Raw genomic sequence first — 19493 nt, forward strand, 5'->3', positions numbered from 1 at the left:
AACCACATGGCAAAATTACCAGAGCTGTTCAGCAAGGATGAATTAAGGAGCACAGAATTATTATTTATTGTTTCTTATTGCTACTTCTCTGTCAGTGAGAATTTAACTAGCAGATATTTGGATCCAGGGTTTGCTCCTGGTCTCTAGTGGAGTGAACTAAAACCTCTCATCCCCTCAAACACTAGGAAGTCCTGGATTCTAATGTGCTGGCTCAGGTGAACATCTAACATCTTCCATTGTAACTGAGCCTTAGCAATAACTGTTGGCTTCTGAACAGGAGCAAATTTGTGACCCAAACATTAAAATTTCACCAGTACGTCTCTCCACCTGTTGTGCAAGTCTCATTGTTTCCCGGTGAAGCACGGGGCAATAACAAGTATAGTTTAACTAGAATATGTCATCAACAAGAGACACATACCAGGAAAAGTATCTATAATAACAGGTTCATTAAAGCTACTGCCATTAATTCATAAGAAATTTCCATAAAACTAACAAAACAAACTATCTACTATTTCACATCTCCTTTGCGTATCAGTCTGAACATCTTTTAAGCCAGGCAAGACAGATTACATCATTATTCAGCTACAGGCCCAATGGTTTAAATTACACAGACATCTATACCTCCTGTCTCCACTACTGAATGTGCAGATGAGGAGAGCAAGTTTGGCTGGGACAGCCAGCCATTCAATAGTCTAATATTAATCTATGGCTTTGGCACTTTTCACTTTTCTAAGCTCTTGCTCAGGTCCTGCAGCCTCCGACCACTCTAACTCTGTCATGGTCATATCCAGGAAGTCCTTTTAAGCTGAGATGTCAGGGAATAAAATCAGTTCTGAATAACCATGATCTAAAACATCTCATGGCAGAGACTAGTAGTCAACACCTTTTTTTGTCCAGTAAACTACTGAACTGTTTATTATTTTAGGCAAATATGACAGGTAAATATTGAGTGTTGTGGAAACATATTATAACAAAGCATGAACTCTTCTTTCAGTTTGTATACTTTAATACACATATGCTGTCCAAAAGGAAAAAAAAATGCTTTCACTGTAGTCTCAAAGGAAGGAGTTTATCTATCATCTGGCCTAATGTAGATGACTAGAAACCTGAACTATTCACTGCAGGTTCCTTTGCAAACCATGGAAAGTAATACGTACATTCAGAGCATGCTTAACATCATGCTAAAATAGATGTTTGCAATCTGACCAATTGAATCACTTCCTAAAAATGTCTACTTCTCTATATGACTGTAAAGACAGAATAGATCAAGTAACTTAGAAGTAGATGTCTACATAGATGTTTAAATTTAGGCACGATGAATCCATCCAAGGTGTTTAGATACTAGTCAGTTTAATAAAGTAGGAAAGATAAATATAACAACATAATGTCATGCAAAGTATGTATTTCATGATTCATGGCAACTATTAAGTGTGCACTTCTGGGGGAAAAAAAAGGTAATACAATAGTTACCAGAATTACAAACATGGAGTGTTAATTAAAATGCTCTAATGATTTTTGCCTAGAATCCCTCTGCAGTAATAGAGATGCATTTTCCAAAGATTCTTTGTTCCATCTTAAAGTTACCATTTAAGTTACTTGGGATGAATCTTCCTCTGGAGATTGATCTCTCTCCTCAAAGGTGCAGAGTGAACCCACCTCACTCTGTGTGAAAATAGTAGTTTAAACTGAATAGCTGACTTTTAAATGACTAATCTTTGATGAGATTAATCCCATTCATGCTATTCAAAGATAACAGATCTTTATACCTGAGGAGATGTGTTTTCAGTAAAGAGAATATAGCCCCTTCAAAACATATGTGCAGGTATGTCTAGCTGTTCAGAAAATTTCAATAAATTATTGTTAGTTTTGCATACAGTTTAGCAGTTTCACAGATCTGATGAATATATTGAACAATATCTTGTTTTGTATCCTGAAATGTGTGTATGAAAAGGCATCTAAATTCTCATGAAATTAATTCCTTTGGAAACCATGCAGTAGGACTGCATTTAGACTATTTGTTCCTAGCAATAAAAATGAATCATTTCCCATAGTAGTTTGAATTAACAGGCCAATACACTTAGCTAAACACTAGTGGAACTTCTTTGTCATGCTTTCTGTATGTCAGAATTAGTAGATCCATTTTTCTGCAAGAGAGAAAAGATTGATCAGATATGCCAAGAAAATCAGTATTCTCTAAATGGCATACAAGGAAATTTTAGATCAATTTATTTTTTTAGAAAGTCTGCTGAAGTCTGACTGTCCCATCTTGTCATTTGCTGAAATAGTATATGTCAATTTATAATGCTTAATATACAGACCATTGGTATGTCTTTCTACAGTTTTATAATTGTCACAGTGCCTTATTAATTTTATAATCTGATTAATTGTAAAATTCACTCTTTCCATCAAATTTTGCAGTAGAATAATACCACAAAGTATTTTAACAAAACAAATTGATTAATATAATTGTAGTTAACATGATCTTATCTCAGAAGTACATAGGTGAACACCAGCTTATCAGAACATTTAATCTACATTTCCATTTGTCTTTATTTGGTACAGAGGTACTGATTTATAGTATTATGAATTGATAGTTGCTGTGAACAGAGAAGACTTAAAATCTAGCAACTTCTAGAAAAATTAATAAAACAAAAGTTGCATTCTTCACTGCCTTGCACATTTGTTTAACCACTGTGCTCCTCACAAAGGTAAGAATGGTAGTCACAGTATAATATTTTCATTATGATTTAATAGATTTTGTATTTTCTCTTTATTGTTCACAATGGCTACATAATGTGAAAATACCTCTGAACCCTGGCTTACTCCTTTCAGTAGAACAACCTGATTCTCAGATGGCCTTTCAATTTATTCTTGTCACTTTCAGGGCGAGATGCCCTTGCCTCGCTATAGGTGTCTCTATTGACCACACAGGTAGGACTCTACAGATTACAATGAGACCTTAAGAGATTTCCCTCACAGGTACAGAATAATTATTGTGTCTGGAACCTGCGGTTGCATATCATCCTAGGCAACCTAGTCTTACTGAATGAAATACTTTGGAAAGGTTTAAGTATACAGAAATGAGCAAAAGCAATAGCTGTGTTGTAATATACTGAAGTTATTTGAATGAAGCTCTCTACATTGTTTTTCAGATGTTCAGTAAAATACATCTTGAATCTTACCTTTAACTTTGGAATAGCAAGGCTCACAATGCACAGTTTGTCTGTAAATCCAGATGCTGTCTCCTGCTTTCAGATCTTCCAGTGGTCTTTTACATACTTCACACTTCAACACACAAGTAAAATAACAAGAAAAATTAAAATTAAACCCTTCTCTAATATTCATTCCCAGCATGCTGTCTTTCAGGAAGTAAGCAATGCCAGACCAGAATTGAGGTTATGAGTACTGCAATATCATCAAATCTGAACTCTGAAACAGAGTAGTTTTAATGAACAGTAAATTAAAGAGCTCACCTTTAGACATCTAAAAATCAGATATCTAAGTCTCAACTGTTTCTCTAGGTTCTTATTATACTCACCAACCCCTTTCTACACCCAGACATTTCCAAAGGGTACTTTCTCTGCCTTAGCTTAGAAATTTATTCTCAAATAAGATTAATCACTCTTTTGAGATCCTTTTGTTTCTTCATTGAGTACAGGAAGCAAGATCAGACTTAATCATCCAACTCGGAGTAGGTCTTAAAGAATCTAAACCTGCTTATTTCAAAATCTTTTATGATACTTTATCTTAACTATGTCTGCCATTATTGCAGAATCTGGACACTGCTTTCATAAATGTCTTAATAAGCTAATTTTTGAGAGACAGAAGCATCTCCCATGTTTCGCATATGAAAACACACAGATACACACAGAGGTTGACTTCCCAAGATCACAAGGACAGCCTACAGTGGATCAAGGAGCAATGTAATTCGATCTATAAACCAGAATCTTGACACCCGCATCATCTCTTTTGCAATCTAATAAAAGAATAGCAAATTCTGGTTTCTTTGGATATTTCATCCTCTGATAAGTGAAAAATCAGCATTACTTTTACAGTGCAATTCAGTAACTGAATTGACAGCCATTCCAGAAAGGCTGTAAGCCTTTCCATAATTTTCACAATGGCTGTCTATTCAGATAAATTTGGACTGAAAGTCTTTATTAAAATTAAAAATTAACAGTCTTACCCAGAACATCCCTTTGCAGCTAAATGAATAAAGAAACTGTGTGTTATCAACACCATGGATTTAAAGGCAGTGTGAATTATTAGATCCAGGATCCAGACAATATGCAATTGCCTTGTTACACATGCTCACTAGGGCTAGTATGAAATTGCAACTGAGCACTCAGTGTTGATAAGTGTAACATGTTAGAGTACTAGAGACACACACACCCCACCCCCCCCCCCAGTTTTACAGAACTATGTTTTTTCTATATCTTTTCTACATAAGCTGTTAGTATTAAGGTACTAATAAAAGAGTCTGCTCTTTTCACTCATTTTATGTTTCCTTGCATAAATCGGCAAAAGGATGGACGTGTTTTCAAAACTTTGTTCATCAAGATTAGCTAGCATTTTTTATACAGAGAAAAAACCTACAATTTGGATTATGTACTCACTGAACTTTTGGTATATAACTTTACAAGGAAACAAAGACTTTATACTGCTGTCAGCTACATGCAAATCTCTAATGGATATAGGGTATTTGTAAGGAGCTAAATGAATATTAATGATGAGAAACTGCACTACTTAGCTAAATACATAACTACAAGCATGAACCACAGACCTACATTAGTTGTTTAATTTTTTGCCAGTGCTTTCATAAATGTGTAGTTACACAAAACTTAACCTAAATTTTGCTGGCCAGACAGATCCCCACTTGGGAATAGGTAGCAAAAAGAATGTAATTTAAAAAATAAGCTTAAATATTTAACAGATAGTTCAGCCAATACCTACATGTTAATACTCTAACTGCATAAAAAGCCCATTCCTCTCTGGGGGTTGGTCTATCTAAAAAGAATGGGAACAAACCAGAGCTTGTATTTACTTGCAATAATAGTATTGAGGAGGTATTACATAGTGATTTCCATGGAATAAATTGCATTCTAGTGCTCACAGAGCTCACAAAGTCCATGTGAGACAAAAAGCATACGTAACTTCCTACACATTAAGTACAACTTTACTGCTGTATTCTGCTTTGGGTTACTTTTCATGCAGTAACTAGGTAAACTAGGTAAATGAACTGCTGTCAGAAGCAGAAGTAAAAACTATGCAATACTGGGCAGAAAAATGAGCTATGCTAATGTGATGATTTTGCCAAGTGTTGTTTGTTAGAACAACAAACTATGTGTGGAGATGCAAGCAGAATTAAGACAAACGAGGCATAAAGAAAACAGATCAGAGGACTGAGCACTGGTAGGTGTACCCTGAGAAAAGTTTAAGAGTGAGTTTTAGGCTGAGGCTTAGGCTTTGGAATGACAAGCAAAAAAAATGTCTTCTGTGCTTTCATTCTTCTTGGAAACAGGAAAAAAAATTACATAATTTTTAATAAATAAGACTGAGGCAAAGACATATCCAATTTCAACACTATTTTATCCTACAGGAGAAACTATCCATAAGACCCAAATTTTAACCAAATCTTTGATGCCAGTGGGTAAAATGATTTCACCTCTATGGCTTAAATACCTCTTACTAATGCCTTTAAGTGTGGCTTCTGCACAAGTCATGGTTTTAGATGTCACTTAATCAAGAACATCTACAAAACCTCATAAAAAAAGAAATAGCACGAAATTTTACAGTTTGAAGAAAGTGTAAGTAGGATATAATTCACTATATCAGACTGGAAGCATGTTTAATGAAAGCTTATAAATGTGTAGGACATTCAGGGTACGTTCCACTGCATCCTTTATCTTCTTTGTGGTTTCAAGAGAGGAGAGGCAGGGAGAGGGAGAATAGAGGAATAGAGGAAAAGAGGGAGACAGGGAGAGAGAGAGATGGAAAGAAAGAAGAAGGAATTATCTAGGGGTGAGAGAGACAGAGACTAGTATTTCCTACATTAATCTTCTCCTCCAGTGTGCAAGCCTTCCTCTTCTCCCAGGTGGAGAAGGCCTAAGGCCTAAATATTTGCTTATTGTATGTGTAATATAATGCAGGTATTACATTCAAATTATATTTCTTAGTAGCAGGTGAAATCTTCTTACCTTGAAGCAAGTCGAGTGACAGCAAATTTGCAAGGCATCTAAGATCATTTTGGCATCTATACCCAAGGGCTTCCTGCAGTATGTACATATATCTTTTCCAATTATACTCCTGTGTATATAATATAACATCAGCTGTCAGAAAAAGAGCTACCATTGAAATCTCAAGAAAATTGATAAGCTTAGTGCACTACGTGGGAAAGACATTTGTATACTGCACAATGGCCATAAATGGAAAAATGTCATGTCTATATTCCCTCCATTCTAGTTGACAGGTGTAATATACATGCTCCTGTGATGGGCAAATTGCTGAGCATAATTGTCAAGTAGCAAAAATACCTTGATAGAAAGAATGCTCTTCTCTGGTGAACTGAATGATTTCAAACAGTAAATGAGACTGTATTAAGCTGCTGAATGTCTGGGAGCATGTATACTAAATGGGGATGAAGTGGAGGGTGATGATTTTAATGTTTTAATCACAAAAGTAAATTGGTAGTTGAATTTAAACTGCTGTCATTTGATCAGTCTGATAAAAGAATTCCCCTCTATGTTGCAGAAGTGCCTGAAAACATTTTTAATTTTCTGCACTGCAGACAGAAGTCCTACCTTCATGGCAGTTATAGTGAACACATGTATAGAACAGCCTACCTAGTATTCATAACAACAGTATTTTTAACAATTTTCTCAGATTTTTTTGCATTCTTATGTGACATCAATCTGTACTTCCTCTAGGTACAACTGTTGGTGTTGGTTTTGCACTACAAAATCAACTGGTCTTGCTCCTTTCTACTCGATGGTAAAACTATTGTACTAATACTTAATCATTCCCAGAGTTCCTTATAGTTATGTTGGAAAGGATACAAGTTTTTCTGATTTGGTATTTCCAAGTAATGGGACTGTCCAAATTATCTGAACTGAAAATATTGGGTATGTTGTTTTTTTTTTTTTCCCCATGAGGTAAGATATTACTGATTGAGCAAATATCCTTATATTTGGGAATATCTTAACTGGTGTGAAAACATAAGAGTTTTTAACAGCATTGTCATGTGAACCTATTCCTCCACAGCTGTACATAAAGTTGGTCATTACAGACACCATTCTCACAAAGGAAGGAAATTTTGCAGAGCCAACTCTATCACTTAAGGCATTGGCTATTGTTTCTATAGATATTTTAAAATGTCAGCTGTGACAAGCCTAATGTAATATTAGGCTGCTGAACTGTGGTAATGATTTGATGGCAAGATCCCACTGAAAGGGAGCTCTGTATGAAAAGCTGTCTGACGAGCCTAATGGTGACTTCCACGGCTCCCTTTTGTCTGAACACTTGAACGCTTATGCAAAATGTCTGTGTCCTTTGATACTCTACAATGTTATTAATGTGTACTTACCGATCAGAAGTAGAGTAAACAGTTTTGATAGTATTTCCAGTTATATTTTCTTCATAGGCATCATATGATGATTTGCTGTGAAGCAGTGAGTGCACAGCAATCACTAAACAGTACTTTTTATTTTTAAAGGCTTCACTACAGTGATGATAATATGCAAATTAAACTAATGTAACAAGCTTTTAAAAAAATCATCATACTTGGTGATGAGTTCTTTTTCTGTATTTTCACAACCATTAAGAAAAATATATCAAATAAAAAAGCATAAACTAGAAATATAGTGTCTTTAGACTGTGTGCTGTTGTTGAATGATTCTTCAACATTTCAAAATGAAATCCACAAGCTCATTGAAGAAAATCTACATGATGGTATTGGGTTTGCCTGTGCTGATATCCCAGCCTAAATGATACATATCAGGAAATGGTAACACACTGCATTTTTTCCTTTTTTCCCCCTTCTTTCACTAGTCCTCGAAAAGCTGTCAAACAGCCAAACAAAATTACAACATATCCCTGGAAGCAGAGTGAGAGTCTTTATAATACAGGCTGTTCAATGTGTGATATGTGTTTACTACAGTAACTGTATTGTTCCTTCTAGCAGAGTAGGAAGGAATATACTGAATTTAACTATAAGGGAAGTCAAATCTTCCTTTTTTAACAGTCCCAGTTCTAGTTACTTAACTGTCAGTTTTGTTTGCATGGAAGGGATGAGCATGTATGTGACAGCTGAAGAAGTCATGTGCTATACGTTTTGAACAGTTCTGAACTGATTTAATTATCCTATTCCTCCAGAAATTCATAAGGTATATGGTGCTTATTACATGTTTCGTATCGCTCTTGAATAATGTTTAGCAATGTTAGCAACAATTTTTTATAATCATATGTATCTGCAGAACATGTCTTTTTTTAAGGGAAAGTATAACAGACTGGTAACATGCATATGTAACATGTTACACAGCCCAGATGATACACTTTTCTACATACCTGCCTTTTACAATGTGTATATATCTTACTAGATTTCTATTCAACACCAGAAATGTATTAAAATTGCACAAGCTTAAATGAGAAATGTTTTACTTATGTTTCATAGAACATAGCAATATGCTTTTATTTAATAGTAATGTAGCAAACCTGGGTTTGCTCACCACAGAGAAAGTATCTCCTCAAATGAACACCCAGTGCTCCATTTACATTTCAGGCAAGATGAAAGTAAGCTAACTAAGTAGGAAAGCAGACTGAAGCTAAGTGATCACCTTTTGAAAGAGTTTTTCTGGCTACTTTTGCCCTGACCAAGCTAGGCAGGTGCACAACACATGTCACAGGTTGGAGTATGTTGATGGTGCCTAAAGTCCCTTGCTATAGTGAAAAGTGGCATAGGAATATCACTTGTCTATTCCTGTAAAGTATGGGCCTGTGTGTGCTTCTTTTTGTTGTTAAGCTTATTTTTCCCGAATCTTCCATTTGATGCATTGTATTTAGCTGCAGGATCTTAGTGCTGAGTCAGGTTGACACTTCAAATGATCTAGTTAAATCAGGGTTCAGATCAAGGCAAAGTGAGTACTGTGCATTGCACACTCAACATAATGTGGGTATTTAGATGTAGCATGCCTGAAAATAACACTGTTTATCTTACAGAACATTGTATAGAGAAAAATACTTTCCTCAAGTGTCCTAGTGTAAAGAACAGCATCCGTTGGATTTTAATAACTGGCTAGAGTATTACGGTTGAAATACACAAACATAAATACCACATCTTTAAAAAAAAATATTATACTGTATAGAACAAAATCACAAAGCTACAGCAAAAATATTCCTGAAGCATCAGTTTCTAGTCTTGCCAACTGAAAGTGTGAGGAAACCCAGAACCTTTTCAAATAAATGCATAGTCTGACAGCTTGACAAGACACTAAGTTAAAACTGAGCCACAATGCAGCCCGAGAACTGCGTATCTGATCAAGTCCCTTCTTTCAGTTCATATCACCCACTCCTTTACTTGCTATTGTGTGACTTGTTTATACAGCAAACTACTCAACAATAAATACTCTGTAGAACCTATTGCATAAACCCTGAAAGAATAACCTGCAAAGACCATTCATTTAGTAAGCTTTCATGAATTAAATTGGGATTAGAGCTTCAGGTAGGGGGCATACATTTTGTCAAGTGTAAGTTAGCACTGCATATTGAAGCGCATTCTTTGCCCTGCCATTCTTGTATTATTGTACTCTATGTTAATTTTCAAAGATAATCAGAACATTACACCTCAGACACTGTATGTCTGCAAAATGCTGCAAAATGCTAATTAATTTTTGTGTTGAATATTCATTTTGAGTCTTAAAATTGTATGCTGTTTGGATTTTCTCTTCTTCTCCACCAATTCATGGCCTTGGCCTTCAAGGCCATGCAGAAGTTTTAGAATACCCAAGTTTCAACCACACTCCAACCTCCTACAGCAAATGTAAGAAAATGAGAGATCAAAGGCTCTGTGCCCAGTCATACCCACACCAAGGCTTGAGTGTGCATAAACTTAAGGATTGGGACATTGGCCATAGTTCCCATAAAGTACCAGACCGTGACTGCTATTTTCCCTATTAGTAAGTCTATTTCCCTATTAGAAGATTTCTCCTCTCCCTTCCAAGTCATCAGCCTTGATTCAGGCAGTTCGCGACCACTATACGGCAATACAACACCTTACATATAGGACTATGTCTTTGAGCAATCCCGTCTACATTAATATTTAATTAATCCACATAGATGGGTGGGTTGGTACTGAAGAGAGGTTTTCCTAGTCCAAAAAGGTCTTTCATTCAGGAATTACATATTATATTTTTTGTTGTCATGTTTCTTGAAAATACATTTTGACAGTGAAGAAAAAAATATTGTTTCTTTTGTTTCAATAGTTTCCTGTTATCAATAGACCTGGTATTTATTTAGTTCTATTAAATATCCCTACACCACATTTTTTATTCAGATTTGCAATACATTTGCTTGTAGAGACAGAATCCAGCTAGAGCAAGAGTATTGCGAGATAAATGGTTTTTAAAAGTTTGTACCTGGTCAAAAAGTCAGAAACCCATGTTACAGTTTCAGTGATTGGTGTAGGAGATGATACATGAGTGAGATTTTAGTTTTAGGAACTTAACAAGGCACTTGAGTGAAGAGTGCAATGTTTTCCTTACAGCCTCGGAAAGAAATAAGCTCCCTGAGAGCATGGTGTACCTAACATGCAGGAGAAGCCTTTCCTCTATTGATTATATAAGAATTCTGGTTTAACTGCTCTCCTAAATTCCATGCCTCAGCTACATCTCTAGAGCTACACAGGGTACGGCTCGTGCTCCCCACTCTGTGCATTACAGCTATGCTTTGTGGGCTTCTGTGGGTGGGATCCTGGAAGCAGAGTTTGGAAGGGCACTGGTGTGATTCCAGAGACCAGTGTAAGGTTTCTAAACATCCCTGAAATTTCTTGCATAAAGATGGTTTCTCTTCAGTTTTTTGCAAGAAATGGCACTTTAGATGTTATGGCTCATTTAATTGTCCACAGTACCTGGTCTTTCTTTCACTGGAGTAGTTTGTTTCTGGGAGATTATTTGGAGCCCTTGAAGGATTTGCGTATGCTTGCTCAGTTATCCTAAAAAAAGAAACCATACAACAAGAAAATAAACACTTTTTAGAAATAATTTTCAGCTACACAGCTTTTAGTTACACTTACAGACATAAATGTAGAAGCTTGAGCTAGAAACAGTAGGCAAAAGAAATTTATCTTTTTCTTACTGTTGTTAAATTGTTGCTTGTGAAGAATAATGGAATCATTGACCTAAAATTATAAGTCCTCTAGTTTATGCTCGTAGATATATTCATATCAGAAACTTCATCTAACTTTAACAGAACTCTAGTTTCCTCAAAGTGCCCACTGAGGTTTTCAACTGTGCAGTAAAGTCTCAGTGGTTGATAGCATTCTGCATTTTCTTGGCAGTATTCTATAGTGTTTTATTCTTGGTTTTGCTGTATTTTAGTTCCAAATTTTCTTTTTTTATATATACTAGTTACGTTTTTATTTGAAATGACCAGCTAAACAGATACGTAGACTCTTATTTCAAAAAGCAGGATTACAATTCCAGTAAAACCCTGTCTCCTGCAGTTTTCCCTGCCACAAACATGACATACAACAAAACATAAAAATAAACCTTGTCAGACAAATTATAGGATTTAAGGAATAAGTGCTAATAATGTTTTTGATGATTTTACAAAACAGCTCAGACAAAGGCTGCTCTTGTTTGGTTCTGCCAAAGGTTATATTCTGAAACAACTTGATGATTATAAGCCTTAACTCTGGATGTTTGGGCTGCAGTTTGATTCATTTCAGTGAGCTTGCCAAGGTCTGAAGCTTTGCTAAATGAACCTCGCTCAGTGCTGGTCACTGTTTTATATGCATAGCATGCTGCATGAAGCAGCACCCTTTATTGTGCTTGACTGGTAATCTGGCAGGCCCCCTTTCAGAACTAAAAAAGAAACTCATTCACCGTAGATACTCAGTGTGTGCTTCTCTGGTCAGACTGTCAAGTGGGACTGCTAGGATAAAAATATTTTATATTAAAAAATAGCAAAACTGCTTATGTATACAGATAGTTGCTCTTCCTCTTCATTTAGATATACAACTAAATGGAAGACTCAAAAAGACACCATCAGAATGGTACCTAAAAGCGTAATACTAACTTCACTTTAATTGACCAAAATGGTTCTTAGTTTTTGCAAATAATGAAACCTAGTAGCAGTGAAACTTTTAAACTAGGAATGCATTTACTTATAACTCTTTGAGATGCTAACAGCTGAGTTCACAAAATACCTAGATAAACACAAAAATACTTATGAAAATCTTATCACTAGGCATTTTCATTCACTACAAGACTAGGTTTGAGTCATTGCTTGTCATCAAAATACATGCAGCTATATTGTTATATTTGGTTAATCAGGCACATTTTAGAAATAATACAGATATATTACTCAAGTTATGCAAGTTCTGCTTGCTTGTATAAGGAATTCACATTTTCTAGTACCACACTAAACAGCTACAACTCTTGATATTGGCTCTTTAAATTTTAGAGAACTATGGATTGAGTCTCATCGCTTTTTATTTTGGTCATCAGCAGACTTTACTTCAGTGTGATCACCAAGGTCCTCAGCTCTGTGAGAGTGAGAAAGACCTCAGAATTAATCAAATTATTTTATTCAACCTAAACATATTAAATGAGTTGAATTACTTATGTTGAAGGAGAAAAAAATTATATGCATCTCACAAGGAAGATTCCTGACTACATTGAGTATGTATCACAATTGTTTCATGTCATAAGTGTTTAGTTAGTTATGAAGTAAGTGTTATCAGTTCAAACTTCAATATTTTTCAGTTTCTTTACAGTGTGACACTACAAAAGAATGACAAACTACTCAAAAATGCTAAGTTCATTACAGTATTGTAGGATAATCCAGGCTGGAATTCAGGGACCTCGGGAGATCTCTAGTCCAACCTCCTGGTCAAAGCAGCAGCAGCTCTGAGGTCAGACCAGGTTGCTCAGGGGTTTTTCTAGTTGGGTCTTGAAAAACTGCAAGGACAGAGATGACACAACTCTCCATGCAACCTGCTCCACTGCTGGACAGTCCTCCTTATATCCAGTCTGAATCTCTCTTGTTTCAATTTATGACCGCTGTGTTGCATTGTGTTGCCATGCCACAGGTGATGGGCCTGCCTACATCTTCTAAACTGACTATGGCTCTATCATTTTAACTTGATAATATAATTTCATTCAGTACAGGCACCAGCACCATGAGCTATGGAAATGGCTGCCAAAGTGTGTTATTTGCTGTGTCGTTACATCCAGCCCAGGTTCCTGTTGCAGCTACTATTATCTAGGGTTGTATACAATCTTTAGGACCATATGACCACATTTATACTAGTAACTCATAAATCACTGGCTGTGAAATAGCTGGTTTTATATAATAAATGCACTTATTAATATATGGCATCTATATAATACATTAATATAATTTTACATTAATATTTTATAATAAATGGCCTGTAATTAAAAATAAAAATGTTATCCATTGAGGAATTATTTAAGATGAAAAAAAGGCCACATTGATTCTCATTTGAAAATGAATAATGATAATAAGAAAAAAGAGGGGTTTTTAATTTATTTATGATACTCTTCTTTTGTATTTAAAGGACAATTTTCAGTTTGATGAAGCATTTCATGCGCTGACTGTTTAGAGTTGCAATAAGATAAAGTCAAGTACTACCTGCATTTCTTCCATGCTGAATTATTTGTATTTACTAGCCTGTATTCAATGCGGAATTTTAAAAAGTTAAAATTCTATGGTTTAAATGAAATAAAAATATTAGTTTTGATTCCTCTAATGATCTTTACAGAACAGAACTAATACTAATATCCAACCAACTACAAACATTTTATAAATATATGAGGGAAAGATTATGACAGCCTTGCCTCTTATTTTTCTGACCAGCAGTATTTATTTCAGTAAAATCCTCAAGGTCTTTTCCTCTGAAACAACAAACAAATACAACTGTTAAAATATTCCCCCTATCTGGGAAGAGGTAAAGTGTAGTAAAAGAAAGAAATATATTTATGCACACATTTAAAGGGAAAAAAGTAAATCATTAGTTAAGTTTATGTTCAAAATTTGCAAATACTTATGGGTTTGACCATAATAAGAAAATATGTTTACAGTTTTTCAGTAACATGGTAAAGTTCTGTACAATTAAATAAAAAATATTATCTAGTACAGCCAAGAAAATAAAAAGGCTTTGTTTAATTGTATCAATGCAGTAGTTTAAGACTGTTCTTTGCCAGTCAAGACAGTGAAGGAGAAACATGAACTTTCAAAGAACTTAGTATTCATTTACAGGCTCCCAGCAGTTTAATGCTTGTTTGCATCATTAATTTGCAAAAAATATATTTTTATTTAAACTAAGAAACTTCTATTTCTTAAGACAACACCTAAAAATATGTCCAAATGTCCACATATTTTTGCTTTTGGAATGATAAGAAATTACCTCCATGTGTCATCATAGTTAACACTTAAAGCGTTGATTATGTCTGTACTTATACTGAAAAAGTAAGCATCTAAAGACTCGCAAAGTTTACATAGAAGGAAACACTTTTTTTTAATTTCATAAATACAATTACACTAGTGGTTAGGTTTTCCTCTGGATTTTTTAAAAATTATTTTAAAATGGTTTAGCAAATTAGAGAATGGTGTGACCTATGAAAAGCACTCTAACTAACATAAAAAACCCTGATCCCCTTTAGGTAGAAGTAGGGAGCAAAAGGAAAAGACTAAGCTCTGTGAAGCTGCTAACTTGCTTACTTCAATCCATAATAGGCTTATTAATCTTAAAACTTTGGATGTCTCCTAAAATTCAGTAGTGTCTCAAAGTATTGGACTCTACCCTAATAAATTCTCTGTGAATTAAAATTTGCAAAAAAATCAGACTCAACTTACAGGTCAGTGCTAAGTGTACAAATATATATGTATGTATGTATACATATATGTGAGATTGTCTACTGTAAAATAGATGATCACGTTAGCAACATTTATGTGCTGCTACTGTTTAGAACATTATTCTTGAAGTTATCTGTAGAATTTCAGTGTTAGGTGTGACAAATATTACATAGCTCTTACTAGCACAGTACACTGGCAGATCCTCCCTTTCCATATGCTGAAGGGCTGCTTACGGACCACAAGATACTTTGCCTGAAACACACTGAACTGATGTGCTGTTCGAAAATGTAAGTTCTAGCTGTTCTTTATGGATCACTGCCCTTGCTGAATGAAATGCTTTGTTACACCCTGTTGGGGCAACACTTATCATCCATGAGTTCTGCAATATTTTGTTTAATGCCCCTTCTCTAATGATATTAAAATATTTCTTTAATAATTTTGTTGAGGAAGCATATAAGGCATGTATGGAAGCTTGCCATAGATATTTCTTGTTCAGCTGATAGCGCGCATGTCAGTTAGTTAATCTGTACTGTTATACTCATCATTCAGTATAAGGGATGCTACTTATTAATCTATAAACTTTTTACAGATTTGCAACATTACCTTTCCTGACATTCTCACAGTTACAAACTACTCACTGCCTTAGAAAAGTAGGGCCTGAGAAACTTTGAAGACTTACTCCTTATCACTTGTGAAAGAACTTGGATTTACTTTGATGAGGTTATCGAGATCTTGGTTCCTTTAAAGACAGAACAAAAACCAGATCAAATCACAATTAGTATAGCCAGCTGTCAATTAGTCAAATTAAACACTCACTTAAAAAGAAATTATAATTGACACATTCTTTATGAAAGACAAAATTAAACTGATGAAAAGTTCAAAGCATACATCATTTTAGTAATTCAAAGATATTCATAGACACAGCCATATGCCCACCATATGCACATAAGCACACACTCTTCTGGAACAAGAGGACCAAATTATGTTTTGGAAACAACAAGTTATAACTAATACTTATGTCAAAAAATATAATTCCCACTGAACATGCATCATGGACAACTTCAAAGAGTACCTCCCTTTTAATATGCTATGATATAACAAAAATCTTTACCAGAAAATACAATTAGCCAAGTATTCCTGATATGTGCATGAACAATTTCTTAGCTAAAAAGTAATTATGGACTAAGTCTTTCTGGATAAATCAGCAAAAAGTCCATTAGTCTATTTGGTAGGCTATCTAGACCAGCTCCTTCCCAATTAAACTCTCCCTTGTCATAAGAAATTTCATGTTGAAACTGAGCAATGCTGAGAACTAGTTACATCCACTGATCCTTGAACTTCCGTAAAAGAAATAGGATGTGATTTACTATTATTATCTGATATAAGGGGGAAAAAAAATCTTCCTTGAATTACATCTTGTTGGTTAATTAATTTTCTTTTTCAATATACTAACATTAAACAGGTAATATATATTAATGTAATGTAACTATTAGAAATATAAATCAATGTCTTTTGTACTCTTTGAATGGAACATTTAGTAGTATCAAGTCAAAACATGGGGTGTTGCTTTGACTGCCTTTATTTCCCTTCAAAGGGTTGTGCTGGTGTTAACATTTCTATAAAACACTTCATTTTCATGAAAATGCATTTTCCAACTGCAATCTCCTCTACTGAAGAACTTTCAGCAACTTTACCTAAAAAGTTACTATCTAGTAACCTTAACTCACTACAAAAAATTGAAAAATTTACTCTTCAAAAGAAAGCAATGGGAAAAGAGTGATGCCCATGATGATATGACAGTCCCTCTGCTGTAGGACCTGTTCTGTAACCTGGTAGTCAACAGTGTTCCATACAGTCTCATTACTGACATTTCATTCTGAACAGTTCTGTCATGAAACAGCATCTCAGTGAAAGATAAAGACAGCCTTTTCAGATTTCTTCTTGGTCATGTTTGCCAGCTTTGGGTCTCTCTTTGATGAGATTATCAAGACCTCCGTTTGCTTAGGAATGAAACAAAACCAGTTCAATGCAAGGAGAGTCTACTGCCACTTAGCAAGAATTCCATACCAGTCTAATAAATCTACATATTATATATTTTTGTAAATTCTCTTTATATTATCACAGATTTCACACTTTTCAGAGTTTTCCTCCAGAAGCCAGAGTCTTGTGATTATCCAAAATTATCCTTTCCTTTACAAACTGGATGGCAAATTGCTTCCTCAGTACTTGGAGGTAGCAACACTAAAATGATAATAAGTCTAATAAGACCACAGATAGTTACTTTGTTGGCTTATATTTTTGCTATTTGTATTAAGAAAAAACCTCCAGCTGTGTATGTGTCTGGCTTGAGTAAAATATACATTATTATTCTTGTCTGCTGCATCCTCCATTCCTTTATGTTCTTAGAGGTATTTAAAATATGCATGTCAAGTCTTCTATAAAGCCTACTGAAGCTTTGCAATTGCAGCTACCTCAGTTATGATCTTTATGTGCTACGCAACCCTCACATATGTATCGGCCTCAGTGTTGCACATTCACCCAAAGCACAGAAAGCAAGAGAGTTGGGACTTCTGTTCATTCTGGTTGCAATCATAGGATTATATGCAGTTTACTCAGCAGGGTTATCAGTAGCCTTTCTGCTTACTTCTGCTGACTTTCACAGTGTGGAGCAACAGAAAGGCTGTGACAGTAGCAAAGCCGTGCCCTGCAGGCCAGTATGCTTCTATGTCTGATTTTCAAAGGAATATAAGCATTTGCAGAATCAAATTCCAATACATTTTTTATGAGACTTAGCTCAGTAGAACAGATATGTTTGAAATTTTTACTCATGGTATAGATATAAAATATTGTATTAACTTTTTTACAATTTTCAATTTCATATTTTTTAATAATTCCTGGGGGTTCTTCCTTCAGAATCAGATAAATGTACTGAAGACACCTTCCTATAAAAATAAGCAAATACAATGTAGGTAAAATATGCTCCCACCACTAGAACTTCTTGTGTTAACCTTTGAAAGAAATGTTAAAATATCTTAGTGTTTTTTTATGAAATGCTACACAATTGAATTAATAATGCTATAGAAATTGATTGTAGAACACTGGGAATGTGTTATATCACTTATATACTTGTTCTTCTTGTAGGTAACATTTTTCTGTTGACAGGGAAGGAAGAAAATCCTGTAGATCAGCAGGAAAGATTCTGGCTTTAAAACACAATCTTTTTAAGTTTTCACATGTATTTTAACACTTTTCCCAGGTAACTTCAGATTTGCTTCACCTTAAATTGCTCTGTTGACTTTGCACAGAGTTTTCAAACAAAAAAAGAGGAGTTATCTAAAATAGTTCAACCTTGACCTATTACCTGTTTGGAAATCATCGCAGGGGTGGGGGGTGGGGGGAGATTTACAAACTTCCAATAATTTAAGAATCATTCATTCAGAAATGTGTGTACTGGCCCATATTAATCCTTGGTGCAACTCAAGGGATAGATGAGCTAGTTCCCTTCTGTAGACTTTGCAGCCAACAGCATTTTTTTAGTTCCTCATACATTACTTTCAGTGCTTTGAGTATCCCAATGCACTGACTGGCTTGCAAGGAAGATTTTACTTGCTGTCCAAAGGGATAGTAACAAAAGTAATAAAAGTCTAGGCTGCATGTGCACTCCTTGTCAACTTGCGGCCTGATTTATAGAACACCAACACTGAAGAGTGCTAAAAAGTGAACAGAAACAGTTGCAGCTGCAGATTACAGCACAAAAATACATGCTGACTGACCTGTTCAGCTATGCTTTATGGTTCCTATGGAACATAACTTCTGTAAAACATAACCCTTAGAAGATATTAATTTATTGCACTGGTAACATTTCTCAGACTTTCACCCTCATGAAACATCTGCTTGACATGACTGCAGCAAGTAATCAGGGCTGACATCTTGCAAGTTCTTTGCCTTGGGTGGCTGGCTAGTGCAAAGGAGAGGTCATACGATATGCAACTTCAACTGCTGGTTCAAGCATAGTTCAGGTTATTAACAACTGAAGTTAAAGTTTAAAAGCTGTTGTTTATAAAAGGATAAGATGTAAAGCAGGGCAAGCTGCAGGACATAGGGGATAGGTCAGAACTTATCTGATTAGGTTCAGGGCATACTTTTGCTGAGTTTTTTAATGTCTCATTGTTAGCAAAGCTACATTTACTTTAGCAATAGCACACAGTGGGTATCAGTGTTGACATCACCACATAACCCAGTCTCACATTAAAAATTAGAGTGGATGTGCAATACAGAGCCTAAACAGAATTTCAGTTTAGGTTTCATTTGAGAGTTGTTAGCATGCTAAAAATCAGCAATACAATTTATACCTTTTCTAATACTTCTAAAAGAGATGTCAAGTATTAAAGCGGAGAAGAGAC

The 19493-nt window shown here is 35.1% G+C and overlaps 1 protein-coding gene across 1 annotated transcript in view; it reads right to left on the bottom strand.

The window, feature by feature from the left end:
* Positions 1-427: 427 nt before the first annotated feature.
* SCEL (sciellin) overlaps positions 428-19493 on the bottom strand; it is a 72442-nt gene continuing 53376 nt past the window's right edge. The window contains exons 12-19 of the mRNA XM_069802495.1: positions 15770-15829; positions 14073-14129; positions 12698-12757; positions 11120-11203; positions 7583-7657; positions 6198-6306; positions 3183-3285; positions 428-2144 (exon numbers count right to left, since the gene is read on the bottom strand). Of these exons, the coding sequence (XP_069658596.1) occupies positions 2128-2144; positions 3183-3285; positions 6198-6306; positions 7583-7657; positions 11120-11203; positions 12698-12757; positions 14073-14129; positions 15770-15829 (565 nt within the window). The 3' untranslated portion in view covers positions 428-2127. The remainder of the gene's footprint in view (positions 2145-3182; positions 3286-6197; positions 6307-7582; positions 7658-11119; positions 11204-12697; positions 12758-14072; positions 14130-15769; positions 15830-19493) is intronic.

The sequence above is a fragment of the Haliaeetus albicilla genome, chromosome 15 (assembly GCF_947461875.1).
Source record: "Haliaeetus albicilla chromosome 15, bHalAlb1.1, whole genome shotgun sequence".
Classification (NCBI taxonomy): Eukaryota; Metazoa; Chordata; class Aves; order Accipitriformes; family Accipitridae; genus Haliaeetus; species Haliaeetus albicilla.